At 41.4% G+C, this 18,907-nt stretch overlaps 1 protein-coding gene across 8 annotated transcripts in view; it reads left to right on the top strand.

Moving 5' to 3' along the window:
• Positions 1 to 17,144, top strand: part of enox2 (ecto-NOX disulfide-thiol exchanger 2) — a 152,915-nt gene extending 135,771 nt beyond the window's left edge. For 7 of the 8 annotated variants that reach the window (XM_088385240.1, XM_088385262.1, XM_088385247.1 and 4 more), the window contains 7 exons: positions 3,696 to 3,810; positions 7,238 to 7,425; positions 8,917 to 9,048; positions 12,041 to 12,097; positions 13,066 to 13,162; positions 14,500 to 14,585; positions 16,557 to 17,144. In XM_088385240.1, the coding sequence (XP_088241366.1) occupies positions 3,696 to 3,810; positions 7,238 to 7,425; positions 8,917 to 9,048; positions 12,041 to 12,097; positions 13,066 to 13,162; positions 14,500 to 14,585; positions 16,557 to 16,688 (807 nt within the window). In that variant the 3' untranslated portion in view covers positions 16,689 to 17,144. Of the gene's footprint in view, positions 1 to 3,695; positions 3,811 to 7,237; positions 7,426 to 8,916; positions 9,049 to 12,040; positions 12,098 to 13,065; positions 13,163 to 14,499; positions 14,586 to 16,556 lie in introns of those variants that run through there. The other variant, XM_088385280.1, reaches the window with a different exon arrangement.
• The last annotated feature ends 1,763 nt before the right edge of the window (positions 17,145 to 18,907 follow it).

Genomic DNA, 18,907 nt, shown 5'->3' with positions numbered 1-18,907 from the left:
AATTACAAGTGTTTCAATGCAAAAACATGGTTTCCTTGCATGCACACGATGTAAGGACCATTCTTCTGTTCTATCCGTCTTTTGTCTAACCATTGTGGTCTCTAAATGATCTTCGATACAAGCAGTGCACCAGACCAAGCCAGCCATTTTGATTCATTAGGCCTCAGGGTTTGTGCATTCTACCTTTTCTAACATGCTCGTTTAAATAGGCTTTTACTCTAGGGAAGGTTAAGCACGGCTGTCAATGCAAGTGAAAGAAAATGCAGTGAGCGAATAAGACCTCATTCATAAAAAATAAAATAATAGTTAACCATGAGCAAGTTCTTAAACTTGCAATGTGGTGCAAAACAGCCGACCACATCCAGCTATTAAGTAGGCTTTATCAATATCAAATTAGATTGGGTTTATTGAGAGTGTGCTGAAGCAAAAGGCACTTAAATGTGTCTATCATTTCAACATTATTCACGATAGTAAAATTAAAAAGTGCGCATCGGTAAATAAATAAGCATTCGGGATAAGACTCTAGCTACATTTATTCACAACTACATAACAGAGAATCCAAGTGACACAAATTAAAAAAAAAAATGCAACTCCTTGCCCTCTAAAAGTTTACAGTATATGAGTATTTTAACTACAGTGGTTGAAATAAATTAATCGGCCCCCAAGATAACCCCAACAAAAAAAAAAATGGCATGTTTTTAATAAGAACATTTTGAGTGGTGAGCATTGTACTTGATAAAAACAAAGCAAGATCATCAATAAATACTAGAATGTAATTAATTAAGCAGAATGTGACCTAATGCATTTATATTAAAGTCCCAAAGTCCCGATGATCATCGTCACACACACATCTGGGTGTGGTGAAATTTGTCCTCTGCATTTAACCCATCCCCATGTGATTTTGATCCATCCCCTGGGGGAGAGGGGAGCAGTGAGCAGCAGCGGTGCCGCACTCGGGAATCATTTGGTGATCGAACCCCCCAATTCCAACCCTTAATGCTGAGTGCCAAGCAGGGAGGCAATGGGTCCCATTTTTATAGTCTTTTGTATGACCTGGCCGGGGTTTGAACCCACAACCTTCCAGTCTCAGGGCGGACATTCTACTACAGGGGTGCCCAAACATTTTCAGCTCGCGAGCTACTTTTGAAATGACCAAGTCGCAAAGATCTACCCACTAAAAAAATAATTATACGTGTATATATATATATATATGGCTGACGTAATTTTAGGAAGTCCAAATGATCACACATGGAAATATGTATATATACGTATATATATATATGTCATCGTGAAAAAAAAGTCCTCCCATTCCCTATGAAAGTGATACTTTTTTTAAAAATCTTTTTACTATGTCCAGCTGCCCTTTTTATACCCTTTCTTAAGTTTAAGAGAAAAAACAGGGATCTGACAATTGGAGGGAACTCGCGAGCATTAGTGTTGTGTTGTTAGCGCCGTTGTTTGAGCACGCGTCAAGTGCGAAAAAAAAAAAAACTACTAGGCCACTGAGCTGGTCATTGTATTATTACGGGCATTGTATTTCTGCTGTGTGTAACTTGGCCACCAGGGAGAATTATAAATCAGTGACATGCTGGTTTGTCAGTGAAATATTTCATAATATATAATATTATATAATAATTAGCTCTATAATATTTCCAGTTTATGTATTAGCATTACGCAAGGTGACTTTTAGGGCAATACACAATGTATATTTCTCTTTGTCACACGCAAGCAGCTACAGTAAGCCTAAACTAAAATCCTGATGCTCACACAACGGGGCAATGTTTCTGACATCACCAACTAGACCACACCCCCTAAAGGCACATTCAACACTAGTTGTTGTTGAGGCTCAAAGTGCATTAATTAAGATGTATAAAACCAGTTTGAGGATTTTGTGGCATTTGTTTTTAAACCCAAAAGTATTTTCCAATGTAATGTGTTGTTTTTTAACAAGTACAAATGGTTTTCCTTTAAGCCACATGCGGTTGTGCCAGTGCTACTTGTCACTTTTGCGGCCGACATCCCGTCACAGATAAAATAAAAGGCGAGAAAATGACAGGCTACTTCCTGCTAAGTAATGCACCGTTGGCGCTTTGGAAGCATTTAGCGGCATCTATCTACTAAGGGATGGGGGTGGCGTTTGACTGGATGAATGCATTCTGTCAGGAACAGAGTGGCAAGACAAGGTGAGTCAACAGATCGTCACACAGGCGGCCATCTTGTGTCTATTCTGTGTGATTGACTGGCCGGGAGGTGAAGCATGGAAGGCTGCACTCCTCCCAGGCGCAGTCGAGACTACAGCTGCCTCCCTTCGCTAGTCTTTTTGTGTGTGTGTGTGTGTGTGTGTGTCTGTGTGTGTGTACACAGCAGATGGTTGTGTGTGTCTGCAGGTGTTTGTGTGTGACCTCTGCTATCGGCCTTCGTCTGAAAAATGCCAGCTGACAGATGGCTCAAAGTTGATTTACTCTCAGGCACTTTGTTTTAAGGTCCCTTTGGCACTTTTGGGGTAATATTTTATTCAGTCGGTTGATTTTATGATGATGGCTGCGTTTGATTTCTATTATTAGTACTGTAAGAAAGGCTGCATGTTACAAAATAGATAAGAGAAGTCATGTTTATTTCTTGTGAGTTTTCTTGACGGAATGGTGTCATATCAAGGCAGTAATTTTTCATATAAAACTTGGCATGCAATCTTAATGTCATCATTGTCCCCACGGTATCAAAGATAAGCGAACCAAAATGAGCACGTTCATGCAGAAGCTGCTGTCGAACGGAGCTCACGGCCAGACACTCACGTGCAGACTCAGCAATATCACTCATGGTCAAATGTGGTTAAAACGCTACATTAATTGGTGGAACTGTGATCTCATTTTCAGTTGACAGCAACTGGCAAAATGGCCACCACCTGAGATATGGATAAAAACAATAATAGTAATCAGAATGTCATGTTTAGACTAGTCGTGCCTGCATAAAACATTATATTGTAAAGAAAATTTGGTACCTGACTTCCCCTTTAAATAATAACAAATGAAAAACAATAATTGGTTCATGAACAGTAATGTTTATCAATGAATACAGCAGTGTGCATGTAGGCGTGTGAAACTTTTGGCTGAATTACATTTTATAAACTAGCTTAATTACTTACATTCTCGATTTTATTGCTAGCCATAAAAGAAACAATCGAGGAAATGGGCGATTTCTCTGTGTGGAGTTGCCTTGTCGACAACAGAGAAAACATGTGCTCTTGCCAGGATTGAAAGGATAGACAACAGCACAAATACCAATAATACTTTTGTTGTGTGTATCTCTGAAGGCCCAGCACATCCCACTTCACAACAAAAGTCAAAGCGGTTTTGCTGGTCACTTGAGAACAGGAAATAGGCCTAAAAAGGCAATTGGAAAAATGTGTGGCTTTGTGTCAGATTGCAGGGTGGCATGGATCCTTCTCACCTCATGGGCCGTCTGTTGCTGCAATCCAGCACTTTTGCTCGCCACCTCCACCTTGTCATGTCATTACCTTCTAATGGCAGCTTTCGGCAGGGGAGCACAAAGAGTTTGTTTTTGCTTGGTCATTGATGCATGCGTCCCCCACAGAGCAACCTGAACATTTAGCTTGCTTTATAATAATACACGTTTGGTCATTTGCATCTTTTTTTTTCTGTTTCCTGACGCCATCCTCCCTTTATTCTGTCTTTCAGGAGATTCGAAACATGCACAACGAGCAGCTGATGGGCATCCGGCGTGAGGAAGAGATGGAGATGTCCGACGACGACATGGAAGAGGTGCCGGACAGCAAAGATTCGGAGGACTCGGGTACGCCTTCCAAAAATATTTTCTGGATGAATGTGATAAACGTTCCCGTAGACCAGGCCTGGCCGATGACGCGTAGGTCTTGGCCCGGTTTTATGTGGCTCTTCAAGTCCTTCCCACACTTACATCAACCATTCATTGTTGATGTTGTACAGAGACTGAGATCAACCTGAGTCAAATTCCTTGTTTGGCATGCACAAACTTGGCTAATTAAGCTGATTCTGATTTTGATGTGGTGAGAGGCACAGTGCTGCGTGGATGGTGGACCTCTCCTTGCTCACTGTGAAGGGTCTGGCAGAAAAGTATAGCCAATGTTGTTCTTTAAGTTTATGAAGAAGCACCGCAAAAAACAAGCAAAGAAGTTTAGTTTGTCAAAACAATATGAGAAGCATTTCAGATGCTGATTTTTAATTATCTCTTGTTATCCTAAAGAAGAGCAATCACTGACAAACACTTTCAGACCTTCATCACCTTTCAGGGTAGCGTGTGAAGCTGTTTTGCGTGCGCAAATTTGTGAGAGTAATGTCTGAAGCTGTTCAAAGCTGCCAGCAGCTGTCAGCTCAGGATAGAACAAGGCGGCCGTTTGCTGAAGTAACAAAAATGGAACGGTGCCGCTAAATCTGCCGTCCTAACTTTAACTTCCTCCTGGCCTAATAATGGCCCTGATTTGCACTGATTGCTAACAGAATAGCATGGCTAATTAACATGGTTGTTGCCACGCTGTTTCATCCATTATATAGTAACTCCTTTTTTTTTTTTTACTTTCACAAACATTTTTCCTGTTCGTTCTTAATTTTGTTTTCTGTAGCACCTCTCTATGCAGCAAACTGAATTAGCTGTGCCTTTTGCATGCTTCGCATTGTTATATCGATTTTTTTTTTTCTCTCACCAGAAAACATTACACCCTCAGCTTGTCACATCATCTTTTATGCAATAGGGACATTTGATTTATTTGTTTTTTTAATACTCCCAAAAACTGCCTTTCTTTCTTTTACCCGCTATATAATAGTCCTGAAATTTCCTCTTTGCTACATTGATAGCTTGGCTTATCAACATATAGATAGATGTATGTATGCAAACGAAGCTGTATACTTTACTCGACGTTTCGCAAGCCTTCAAGTCGGTCATCGTGGTAATGAGCGCTTGCTGTCAAATGTTTGGTCTTCCCGCCGGATGCCGGGGGTTCACCGGTTAACTTTCCGCTGTTTCTATTGACATTTAAACACATCACCCAGCTCCACGATGACCCAAACCCCTCTTTAGGCGGCGATCGATCAGCTGTGTCAGACTCCAAAATAGAAAAGAGTAAGCTCCATCCACGTGCGCATGTAGGGTGAACCATAACATGGATGCCAGCGGGTCGATAGCGCCTCCCGTTAAATAGCAAACATTCCAAATCTGCCCAAGTGTTTGACACGTCTCAGATCAATGCTTCTCACCTCTAAACCTGCCAGAAGACTACAGTCATGCCCAGCGAGTGCTCATTAACGGTCCTCGACGCAACACTCATAAATACAAACAACAAATGGAGCGCTCTCACTCACAGGTTGGCTTTTATCTCCTGTTGGCGGGCTTGCACTTCCCCAAAGAACTTTCCCTAACCTGTCTTCCAATTAACTTCCCCGGAGACAAGCATACAATATCCCGTCCTTTGATTTTGTTCGATAGGTCGTGTCATATGTCCAGTGGGCATCCAGCGGACAAAACGCTGTGGGATTATCGCATCTTTTTTTCCCACTCGCTAATCTCCTGTTGATCATGAGTTGTGAAGGATATTGAATTGAAGGTGTCTGGGATAGGCTCCAGCTCACGACAAGCGATTCAGCAAAGACATGAATAGATGAATAGATTTTACGTTCTGTTTTTTTGAAGCATCTTGCAGATGTTTGGCGCAGACATCCATTAGGAAAATGAACAAATCGCACTTAAACCATTATATAATTATCTGTTTTACCATGTTCCAAAATATATATGTATGCATAAAAAAAGAAACATTGTGTGCGTTGTTTAAACGGAAACTTGTAATTGCCATATTTAAAGTTTGCATAATCTAGTGACAGTCAAATACATTAAGAGACTGTCGTAGTATTTATTTATTTATTTATTTCCCACAAATTTCTTTCCCATTTCTTATCAAGTTCCTTTTGTATGGCAACATGTAGCAGACTAGCTGGGACAGAATTAAAAGTACTCTGTTTGTTGCTGCCGCATTGTTAAGTCAATACCAACTTTGTTTCTTAACTCTTTCTTGATAGTTCTGGCAGCCTGTCTAAGCAGCAAATTAGCCAAGCATAAATGAATTGCACTCTCTACTGGTTGTTGCCTCATTAAATAAAGTATTCAATGCAATGATTGTTTTCCTCCAATTACCCACAAACCTTTCCCTTTCTGCTTATTCTTTGTTTTAATTTCTGTGGCAACCCGTCGAGAGAGCAGACTTTTTTGGGTCGTGCGTCTTCTGGCCGTGGCTGCCTCCATGGTTAAATCGATGCAAACTTTGCTCTTGTCCTGTTAACTCTCTTAAGATTTCTGTAACCCGTCTAAGCACCAAACTAACCGAGCGTTAAAACCCCTGCTAGTTTGTTGTTGTAGCTTTTATGCCAGTGATTCTTAAATTCCACTAGTGGTACTTGAACTCACTTAAGAGGCACTTGAATCACTGTCTATGTACAGTTAATTGTATTTAACATTTTAATACAATTTTGCTATAGTGTTAATGTTGAAATGGTGCATAATGTTTCAGTTACTTGCAGTGATATCACAAACAGACCTCCTTTCCTACTGTACTTTAATGTTGGGACAATTTTTTTAAGTGTTACGCAGTGTTTTTTTCTGTTTAGTTAAAAATACTTTCACAAACGTCGCTTTCTTCCTGTTAACCCTCATATGTGTTTTTATGGCAGCCCATCTTGGCAGAAAACAAGGCTGACTATTCTTTTGGCCAGTTGCTGCAAAATTGTGAAAGCCATTAAGCTTAAGCCTTTGCGACAACACAACATACTGGAACTATAGTGTATAGTGTGCTGTAAATAGTGTTTCCATCATTCATAGGAAAGGTTAGTTCCTGACTTTTGATGATAATGAGAATAGCAGTGAGGTACCATCCGCCCATCTGTCACCTATGTGCATGACCTTTGCACAGGAGCTCTTCCCCTTGTCTGGGGTTTAATTTTAAGCCTTTTGATTATCCCCCAGGAAGTTACCAGACCTCCCCTATTTTCTTTCCACTTCAGTGTTGTTATTATTATAATTATTATTATTGTTATTTTTACCAGCTAACAATTCTTCAGGCAGTCGTGTTTCAGCACATCCAAAATGATAGAAGGCCCTTGACAATTTTGACAATGTTGTTGTTTGCTCGCAAAAATTGTTTGAATTTGACTGTTTGACCACTCGTCATTGTACCGCCGTCCTGTTGACGTGTGCGCAGGCGTGTCGCAAGCTGAGGCCTTGAAGGAGGAAAACGACTCACTGCGCTGTCAGCTGGATGCCTACCGGAATGAGGTGGAGCTGCTCAAGCAGGAACAGGGCAAGAACCAGCCAATCAGGAGCGAGGAGGACAGCACACACACTCAGCAGCTCAGCTTTCTGCAGCAGGCGCTGCAAGGCATGCAGAAGGTAACAAACACAGATGTATATGCCAGCCAGACAAATATGAACACCTATGGATGAAGTGTAAATCTCCCAATAATCTTTCAGGAATATTTTTATTAATGTAAAAAGAACCTCCAGAACATACAAACTAACCCAGAACTTCTTGACGATGAGGCAGATACACTAACCACCAAGTTATGGCGGAGAAGGAATTAACCCACTGTATTATGAAACTATAATCAAGTAAAACTACTCACTCTTTGAAGATGAATGCAGACATACGTATAATGAAGAGGGAACAGGGAGGAATTGGTGCATCCTCACTGTCACCGAGTGGCTATTTGTTGGTTTTTTTCATAAGCATCCAGTAGTAGTTTAATTCATTCTGTGACCACGTTTTTAACGTAGAACACTCCTCTCAAATAATGTTTTCTCATGAATGGAACTGACAATGATAAAATTAATACATACATTTTTAACAGGGAAAATAACAGATGGTAGTCATTCTTCACAGAGGATGTATAATGTATGCCTTGAATACTGTACTTTTGTCCTTCTGCATGTGTTGCTGCACCATTTGTGATCAAATACATATTGCTTAAGTAATAACCACAGTCAATTGCAATGCTATTCATTAGCATTTTTTCAGCATTAAGCTAGAGGAAGGCAAAGTTGTGTGGTTGTTTGAACGCACAATGTGTAATTATTTTCGGTTTATGTTCAATTAGGCGGTTAACTCGAAGTGGGAGTGTCATAAACAGTGTGAAGCCTCTTTTTTTGAAGAATTGTTCATTATCTGCTGGTGCCGAAACAAAAACCTATTTCAGTCAAAAGTCTGTTTTGATTTCAAATGAATCCAATCATTTCATTTAAAATGTGCCATCCTTTAATTTTATCACACCCTGTGTATTGAGATACAATTCAATATTTTGAATTGTTTGTTTGCCACTAATATTCTAAAGCCCTATCCTTAATTTTGAGTCTGTTTCATCTTTCGTCTCCCATCATGTCTCCTCTCTCGCTGTCTCTCTCTCGTTGTCCCTCTCTCTCTCTCTCTCTCGTTTTCTCTCTCTCTCCAATCGTGTCCTGCTGTTCATGTCCGCACGCAGAGTAATTACCTTTTATAGTAGAGCAGGTGAATGGATTGAATGAATTGGAAGACTGTGAATTGGTCTCCCTCGCCAGGGCGTCCACGCGTCACCCATCAGCATCTCACTCACTTTCCTTCTGCTGAAATAGCGAGTGCAAAAGCACTCGCCAAGACCCCCACCACAATTCTCATGTCTCGAAAAACATTCCTCACCACGGGAGGCCTTCCTTTTTCCTATGATCAGAATATTTCTCAACAGTGGAAGAGAAATTATCTGCTTTCTTTATGTTTGCAATTTGTCATGTTGCTCAATTAAGTCAGACTCCTGTTTCTTTTCCGTCGTCACATTTTGCCTCACTTTAGTTTCAAACCCTAAATATTGTTCAAGCAATAAGTGTTTTTCTTGTATTCTGTTCTTGTCACAGCAACTCCTGAAAATGCGTGAGGAGCTGAAGCAGCGGGAGTGTGAGCTAGAGAAGAGTCTGGAGGACAAACAGCAGCTCAAGCATCAAGTCCACACCCTGAAGGAAGGACTGCAAACCTTGCAGAAGACGCAGGTAACACACACACAGACACGCACACACACAAACACACACACGGGCCACTTTCAAAATAATACACAATTTCCCTTTGACGGCAGTTATAATCATAATTAGTCATCAGAAATACTTAAGGAATTGTACAGGCAAAATGTAACCTTTTGACATGATTAACCGTCATAAGTAAAAGTTAAAAGATCAATTTTCATCATTTTGATGATTGTGATGGCCACTGTACACACTCCCCAGGGCTCCCCTCACCTCTGTATGCTATTTGTTTACCGATGTTATAAGTTCCGTTTAAGGCATATTTTCCTCAAAAATCTCAAATGTGTGATCAAATGGGGAGCGTGCACTCTTTTGGCATCGCAAGAAGCTCATTTGACTAACCTCACACAGGTGCCATCAGACATACCCAAAGATGTCTTTTTCTTTTGGCTTCATTTCTAGTGCCGCATGACTGAAGCGAGCACAGCAAGGGTGCCGATTTGCCGCTTGAGTCTTCTAATGTTCTTGTTCCACTCCCAACGAGCTCCACTTTGTGCTTTTTTTCCTTTTTTAAAGACGTTTGCAAATGGACGTTTATTTTCCTGCACTTTGCTACCAAATGAGCCGGTTCATTTGCCCACGCCATCCCATGTAGCTTACATAACCTCGCGAAATCACTTGTGGCCTTATTTAGGTGAGTGGTTTATTTGTTTTTGTTTGTTTTTTTGGTTGGTTGGTCTGTCTGTCTGTCTGTCTGTCTGTCGGGCGGGTGGTCGGTTGGTTTCTTTTGAAGGGTAGAGTTGCTATTGTTTCAGAAGATGTTCTATTTCATGCTATAATTTGAGCCCCCCCATAAAAATACTAATTCCATATACGTATATGTCAAGGATAATTGTTTGTTTGTTTGTTTGTTTGTTTGTTTGTTTGTTTGTTTGTTTGTTTGTTTGTTTGTTTGTTTGTTTGTTTATCTGTTTGTTTATCTGTTTGTTTATCTGTTTGTTTGTTTGTTTTTCTACAAATTTCAAATGAATGATATTACAATTTCATTTTATTGTCAGCTAAGAGTGTAATTGCCCGAGTCGTTTTTTAAGACTGGGAAATTAAGTAAAAATAACAAGCAAGAATCAAATTGTCTCAATTCAACTTTGTAGATAACATAATGAGGTGAATAACTGACATAGACATAAAGAAAAAACGCAAATGTTATGAGCAAGTACTTTAGCAGGGTTTACGTGGAAACATTTTTGGTATTCTGATTGAAATCATTCCGAATGAAGATCTGTCCTTTTCATACTCCACTCCGTTAATCGTTAATGTTACCGACCAAGACAGGTACGAACGAAGCAGTACGTCGACGCTCCAGATATGTAAATCAGCCTTAAATTGTAGCAGATCATTAACTATGTCAAAAGACTCCTAATGTTCAGTTTCCTTCTTCATTGTCATCATTATTCATCCATTCATCCTGGGATCACCTTTGTTACTCCAGTGTCTGCCCTTGAGACACGTCTCCCATCCAAAGGGCTTGATATCGATCGGCGACGGCCTGCATCGTTGAGAGAGGATGACACTCAATATTTTGTCCATCGACTCGGGTTTCAGGTCTTGCACTTGCTTATTCTTGTGAGAGCAATGGCCAGCGTTAAAAGCGAACCGAAGCATTGTTGTTATTACAGTCCATGTTTGAGTAAGTCTCCTCCTTCTGATCAAGCCCAGGGACAAGCTTGTCAATACTGCATTAACGCCAGTGGAATTTATAATAAATGCAGTCCCCCGTACCCGCTGAGAAATATGCTAATTAAATTCCAGCATTGGGGCAAACATGAATCGTGAGAGGCACCCTCATTAATGTGAGACAGAAAAATCCATTCCTGGGTGTGCATTTCCCTTAAGATTAGCCACTCTTGTTGGGTGATTTGTCATGTTGACGAGATCTTTTCCAACCATCGACTGACCGACCCCAACGTTATGGCTATTCCCGTCACTGACCGTGGAGTAGGCATGCATTCATTTTTTTCCTCAGCACACTGCTGACTCTCAGCTTCATCATCTGACCAAATATGTTTGAATTCATAAATATTAATATGCTACAGTAAATATTAGATACCAACCATGTGCACGGATATTGCACATTTCTTTGACATTGGTCAGTCAGTTTGTTAGTAAGTCACAGTATATGTAGCCACCTCGGGCACATCCGGAAATTCACTCTGAACCCGTGCAGTTTGTGTGTGTTCGGAGTGGTAAGTGCGCTCCGCTCCCATTAATTTCAGAACACAGCTTATGTTCAAAACCACTTAGCAACTCGTGCTTGAACTGCTCCCATCTGTACTACTTGATGTACTGGCGCACCATGTACCCAGTTGGAGCGTCTGGTGATAGCACTCCTCTTTTTGGTGCATTCTTTAAACTCCCGAACGGCAAATTGGAGCAACAGTTAGAGTGCCCCCTTGGAACATATTTCCAAATGTGCCCTAGTTCGAGACAACAATGCAATTAAGTCCTTTTTATTATTATTATTCTTGTTCTAGCTAGCTAGTTGGGTAGCCGGATTTCTCAAAAAGAATTTTATTTGCTTGGTGTAGTGATTAAGAACAACTAAATTAGGAAATTGTAGAGACTGTTAATTACTATCATTTTTCAATTCCCCTATTAAATAAATGAATTCCGGTGGCAAAATTTTGTCCGGTGTCTGTGACATCAATTTAGATTTGCGAGGGATTGTGATTTATACAATGATGTGAATGCAGCAGCCCATGCCAGCATTCACCAGGATAATCAACAAAATAACGAGCCATTATTTGTCCATCCAAACATATTAAACTTAAGTAAAGCAACAAAACCACCAAGGACCTACCTTATCTATAATTACAGCATCTGCGGAAAAGCAGCGTCAACGAAAGAGAACTGCTCACCCTCCGTAAAACGAGAATGTATTCCTCCACATCATTTTACAACCTTGGAAATACTCTTACAGGAGTGCACATCCAGCACCTCATGTCTATTTGTTATTGTGTTGAAGCTGGAACGATCCAAACAAGACGACAGAGGCGGCGACGAGGCTGCTAATCAAACCAGTGTAAGTGGCAGCCGTCCTCTCTTGGCTTTCCCTTTGCGACATGACATATCATTCATATCCGCTCGCATTAGTCACCCAATAAAGTTACAAACGTGCGTAATGTGTGTTGGGGATCTTGGGGGTCAAAGGAGGGCTTCAAGACAACACCACTCGGCAGTGTTGGGAAGCGCACAATATTATGTAGGATGCCAAACACAAACATTATTTATTCCTTATCTTTTTTCTTGTTTTGCCACCTGTCACAGCTCCAAAACAAACAATTTGATCATTATTCTTCCAAGTATACTTTCTGTTTGTGTGTGTGTGCGTGCATGTGTGTGCGCGCCTGTGTCGCTCCAGGCAAAGTGCTCTCCTCGCCTCATTCCCCCAATTCTTTCCTCCACGTATTCGCATGCTGATTGTCTCTTTGTCGTCTGTTTCTATTTCTTTTTGATGGTTGCCTATTTACCTTCTTAGCTAATATGATTGGAAATAAGACATAATGTGTATTTATTTCAAAATTCCAAACCTTTAACAGGAATCTAAATAATGCCTGTGACATGTTCAAGTGAAATACTCTAAAGCAGGGGGTCACCAACATGGTTGTCATGACAACCAAGGGCGGAGCTAGCGCATGGCGCCTACGCAGGTGGGCGCATAAACAGCATAGTGTCTGAAAAAAAAAGCAAACCCACTAAAGGCATCATTTGTATTTTCACTCATGAAGGCACCACCTGTATCCCTCTTATTAATTAGTGTGCGTATCTATTCATGTTGCAATGTGGAGGTGGTATTATGTAAATTTGTCCTACAGTGACGCAGCAGTGAGACAAAATTCATAATAGCCTACTCATTGGCATTTTTTTCCAAAATAGGCAGCTCATAAACAAATTACATGGCTATTTAATTTCACACAGTTATAAAATAAATTTTGTGTTTCCCATTGAAAGTGTTTTTTTTTTTTATATACAATATATGTGTGTTTACAGGAAAATGCACCGTTATCCTGCAGTCAAGAGAGGGAAGGTCCTACAGAGAGGAGGTCCCCTAGTCCGGTTCATTCAGAGAGAGAAGCCGTGCTCGTCGGTAAGACCCAGAGGGACATTTCTTTTGCAGTTACACTACTACACCCTTAAAAATGCTGGGTTACAAACAACCTAATTTGAGTTAAAAATTGGACCTAAAATTGACCCAACTTCCTGGGTTTTTCTGCCCAAAAACCTTTGCCCCACTTTTCGTACAAAACAATACAACAACTGTTTTGTTTTGTTTTGTTTTGTTTTGTTTGTTTTGTATTTTGCCAAACAACCCAGAAAGTTGGGTCGCATCATTCATTCATTCATTCATTCATTCATTCATTCATTATGAATGATCATTAGATCACCAAATGATTCCCGGGCGCGGCACCGCTGCTGCCCACTGCTCCCTTCGGGGATGGGTTAAATGCAGAGACAAATTTCACCGCACCCAGTTGTGTGTGTGACAATCATTGGGACTTTTTAACTTTTTCATTCATTCATTCATTCAATGGAATTAACTATAGTCACATTGACCCAACTTTCTGAATCGGTCCAATTTTGAAGCCATCCATTTTAAGGGTGTAGGGTTACATAAAAGTATTTTTTCTAATGTCACCACAGAAGGAAAACAGTGATTGCACACAGGGAAAATTGTGACTAAAATGAAACAAGAAAACATTTATTACCATGTACCACAAAGAATGAATCAAGTAAAACACATGTGCATGTTAACAGGTTTTCCCTAAGAGATTTTCTATTTATTATTTTATTCATTCATTCAATGGACTTAGTTATAGGCATAGACTTTCTTTCAATGTTATCCCAAGGGTCATAAAACAAGGTTTTACAGCTCAAAAATCTTTTGGGGGGGAAGTAGAAGTGCCCTTTTTGGATCTTGGAGCAAACTAACAAAGCAGATTTGCAGCTACAATTCACATATTCCTTCATTTTGTTTTCAATGCGTCACTAAAAGCACAGAGAATGTTGAATGTCAGCATCCACACTTGTTTGGTGGCCACAGCACATTGCTCGTGTTCAGCTATTTGCTACAAGGGACGTAATGTGTTGTCCTCGCCAAAGAGCCTCAAGTGGCGGCGGTGGCCTTGGTAGACGCCAACGGGGTAGATCTCTTAATGCTCCGCAGGTGGTCGGTATGAGCGGAGTGGGTGTATGATGGCCCCCCAGGGGCCATGTGTGAGCAGAAAGCAGATGGTTTACTTTCACTTCAGGGAGAGGTTGTCTTTGACGAGGCCTTGGCGACAAATGCGCAGTTAAACACTTGCACTTATCCAGTTTTCAGCCACAGTGTAAAAGGTGGAGGAGGTGATGCCACCATTCTGCTACAGTATAAGTCATGTTTTTATTGCTCATATTAAGATGCAACCTGTTTGTGTCCTACCTCAGGGATCATTTCCACATTCCTGCACGTGCATCCCTTTGGAGCCAGCATTGAGTACATCTGCTCCTACCTGCAGCGACTCGACACCAAGGTAGGCACCACCACATCATATCCAGCATGCTAACAATTGCTATGCTAACATAGAGCAAGATTGAAACCTGAGTATAATAAGCATGAATGTTTTTCAATTCATTTGAAAGAGTGCTAATGAAAAATGTGTCATTGTGGAAAATAATAATAGGAGTTGTTAATGGTCTAAATGGAGTTTGACATGTTCCTAGTAGTTTGATCGTCTCACGTAGCTGAAATAAACTAAAACTGTAGACAACAGTTTAAAGAACACCTCTCTGACAGTATCAATTCAAAATGAGCATGTCATACCTCCACCAAGCACAAAGCAAAGGAACAGGTTGCATGGATATATTAAAAAGAAAATTATGAACGAACATGTGAATCACTGTAAGATCATCTCCAAGCAGCTTGAAGTTCCCTTGACTATGGACGCACATATTCACAAATTTAAGCTCCACAGTAGAGCAATACAAAAACTGACGACAATGTGACGAGACGACTTTTGATGTGCATTGCCGCCATCTACAGGACCGGAGTCTCTTTACCGTCAAGTGGTTTTGATTATGTTGTCTCTAGGTGAAAATGAAGTCAAATTGACCAACTCACAAACCCAAAAAGCTTATTGATCGTGTTAAGAAAGCATATACCCAATGCTGTTTCCCTATTAAGAGAAGTGGTCATTAGGAAATGCCTGATAATTGCACCCAGATTGTTTGTGTAATGCAGTCAATGGATGGTTCAGCCCCAGTCACTGTCTGTGAATAGAGGTTGAGAAAGTGCCACTTGAAAAGAAACTTCTTCAGACAGTTTGTCTCCGTCTCCCAGACTAAAATGTCATCGGTGAGTGCGCCTTGCACGATCTGGCCGGTCGGCCCATTTCCCCCGATGCCGCAACATATTAAAAGCACGTTCGTCGCTGGCTCAGACGCCCACTAGCCAAACAGCGGCATCAATCCCACGGACGCTCTTGAGTTCCTTTCAGTCACGTCACGTCTGCCCGAGTGCCCCTCTTTTATTTCCGTCTGTCTGTGAGTAGTGTTTAAGACACGTTATTACTCTACTGCACAGACTGTCCGTTCTTGCTTTCATTGTTTTATGCCCAAATTCTTTACCCCCCTCAATGCTCTGACAACCATACATGTTGAGGCACTTTGACTCGCAAGTTTGATTCATTCTGGGATCCACCCAGTACGTAACTTAGTTTACTCGCGTATCAAATCAATATTAGCCACTAAAGTTCACCGAAAGGCGTTTACTAATCTGTTGCAGCGCCACAAAATGGAAAATGTTCACTTTTTATTGCACATTCATTCATTTGTCATGTGCATGCAGTTTTTCTCAATCAGCCTGGAAAATGATAGTGGCAGCATGTTTCTCCATTGCTGTGACTCATCGTGTCACACACATGTCCAAGAAAGAACACAAGTCTTTTCTTCAATTGTGTTTATTTGTTGCTGCGATGATACGTTTGGCCGCCCACGTTTTGTCTGCTCTTCCCACACACACTCCAGTGCACACACTCATTAGGCAGCTGCATGCACATTTGTCAATATGCCTGGCTGGCCTCCACCTACAACAACAACAACAAGTGGAAGCTGAAGAAGCCAAGTCCGCTCTGCTTATCTGGTGACATCACACGCGGTGCTGTTGTGTCACGACACAGCAAGCAAACGCGCAATATCTAACCAAGCACTAGGTCCAAAAGGGACTGAGCCAATAACCCAGCACATTGGGTTACCTGGTGATTAAAAATAATTGGTGACCAGCTTCACCTCATCAGTCCGCTTAAATCCACTCTTCAACCCAAAGCCCAGAGCTACTCAGTCTGTTTTAAGATCATATCTCACTAGGTGGCAAAGGTTTACAAGTGTCTGCATGTAGCCACTGTGCTACGGTGGTGGGTTAGCATAACAACCCAACATTTTTTAGTGGCAAATATTTTGACAGGAGTCCCCACCTCTGATTTTGATTGCCCTCTCTGTTCTTGTAGATCAACCCAACTGAGGTGGAGGCACTGCTTTCCAGGCTGCCCTGCACCTTCCGGCAGGAGCTGACGGGCGTCGGCGCCAGTCTGGAGAAACGTTGGAACTTCTGCGGATTCCAGGGCATCAAGAGTACGTAAGGGCGCGCTCGTGGAGGGAGCGCCCAAACCCTCCACGGCTGTCAAGACGGCACCTCTGCGCTTAAAGGAATGTTTACTTGACACGGCCCAGACTCGCCGGGAGTCGGGGCAGAGGAGTCACTGGATTCGGACGAGAGTGCAGCCCAAAAGGATTGGGCATCGAAGCTTTCTGAGCCTTTCTGGCAGGTCCGAGCAGGACTACACAGGGCTACTTACCTGCCACGTCATCAGGGTCAAACTCTGCAAACCTCCAAAACCCTGCAGCCTCCATCCCTCCTCATGTTTTGTTTTATTTTATTTTATCCTTCCTGGTTTGTAACATACATTCTGGAGAAAAAAAAAATCATGTATTTCTTCATTTTCTGTAAAGGCTGTGAAAAGTTGCATAGAATTGTTGTTATATGCTGTACATGCTTGGATTGTATTTTTGATTATAAAAAGGGAATTTTCATATGACACTGTTTTGGTGTGTTTTTCAGCTTCAACTTCCGGGGTATCAAATTTGACCTTTTCTTCTTTTTGGCGGGGGGTTAATTTTAATAGTAGAGTTCTGCCGTGCATACACTCATACACGCGCCAAAGGTTTGTTTTTTTTATTATAAAAATTTTGTTTTGGGGTTTTTCCTCATAATTTAAAATATTATTATTTAACATGTAATTATTATTCTAAATGAATACGCTGAAAAAATAACTCTTCACACACTATTTTAATTAAATTAATTATGTCTCAAATCCTTAATGAAATAGCATTTAATTCATTTTTTCTCGTTGAATATACTAAAGATTTTACATAAATACTATACTTTTATACTCAAACAGCATGTACACAAATAAACTTACAATTATTAGGCGTTAGGTATTATGTAGTTGAGTGAATAAATGCCGTTGCTCTCAGCTAATCAGCATTAGATTAGTGTGGTTTCACACACACACACACACACACACACACACACACACACACACACACACACACACACACACACACACACACTCTTTTGTGTCTAGTATTCATTAAACAGTTTGGCAAAACTTTTGTGCACTCATCTGCCAGGCCCTGACGAGTGACTCGGTGCCTTGCGTCACGGCCGCCGCCTCCATGGCACAAACAAGGATGCTAATGGTGTCTTCTCTTTTGTGTTGACGGCCTACGGGGCAATTTAGGCCTTTTTGTAGGGCTGCTGGCGCGCACAAAAGCATTGCGTCGGGCATCGCAAGAGAATGCAGCAAACGGACTAATTAAAATTCCCTGGAACGTCGCTCTCCTCTCCGGCCATTGATGTTTGTTCGTTTAAAGCCATTAAAAACGTGTGAAGCTGCAAACAGTGCGCTCCAATGTCACAACGAAGGGCACCCGCATGCTGCTTCTCCCATTTCCAAACACCTCCTCTCCATGCAGAAGATGACTGTAATTGGATGCGCGGGATTCCTTTGGGTGGTTTTGTGATGTGGGAGATAGCCTTAATTACCTCCCTGTCTCGTCCTGCTTTCTGACGGCGTTCTCATCTACTTCATTATGACCGTCTCCCTTCAGCGAGCACATAATAGGATACCGCCTATGCCTGGTGCCATGACACCTAAAATACCAACAACAATCACCCCACCGTGCAAAGATGCTAATGCAGGCGCCTTGATGAGGCAAGGATCCTGATAAATTTCCCCAAAATGTAGAGACATGCATCTCTTACCCAGAATCCAACAGAGTTGGACGCAATTGTGTGAACTTTAACAAGGCGACAGCATTCTGCAACATCTGGTGTGACATGTAAAACTGTCTTCAACATAACTGTCAGGTATTAAACTTCACAACCTATCGTCCTGAAGTAACAAAGCAACCTCAGACTGTCATGCTGCCATAAACATGTTTGCCTGCAGGCATGTTCTTTTCATCATGAAATTCCCTTACCCAAGCTCAACAAAAATTGATCCACATGTCTTTTATGCTGCCAATGTGGGACATTGCTCCAGCTGTGTGCTTTCAGACACCCACACAAAATCCCCCAATCAGATAATTTGATGACGTCAGCACCAAGCCTGGTGTGACGTACTGTATAAAATATTGCTCTTAACACAACAGGGCAGGAGAAATGAGAGTGAGGTGTTAAACTTCATACCCCTGTCGTCCAGGTCTTGGAGGAGCAAAGCACCGTCAGACCATTACACTTCCACAGGCATTTTTAACTTATACCAGCACTTATTCTGGTGCGATGCACTCAATAAAA

The sequence above is a fragment of the Syngnathus floridae genome, chromosome 1 (genome assembly GCF_059516105.1).
Source record: "Syngnathus floridae isolate MCC-2025c chromosome 1, RoL_Sflo_1.0, whole genome shotgun sequence".
NCBI lineage: Eukaryota > Metazoa > Chordata > Actinopteri > Syngnathiformes > Syngnathidae > Syngnathus > Syngnathus floridae.
This window is presented reverse-complemented; position numbering and strand designations above follow the sequence as displayed.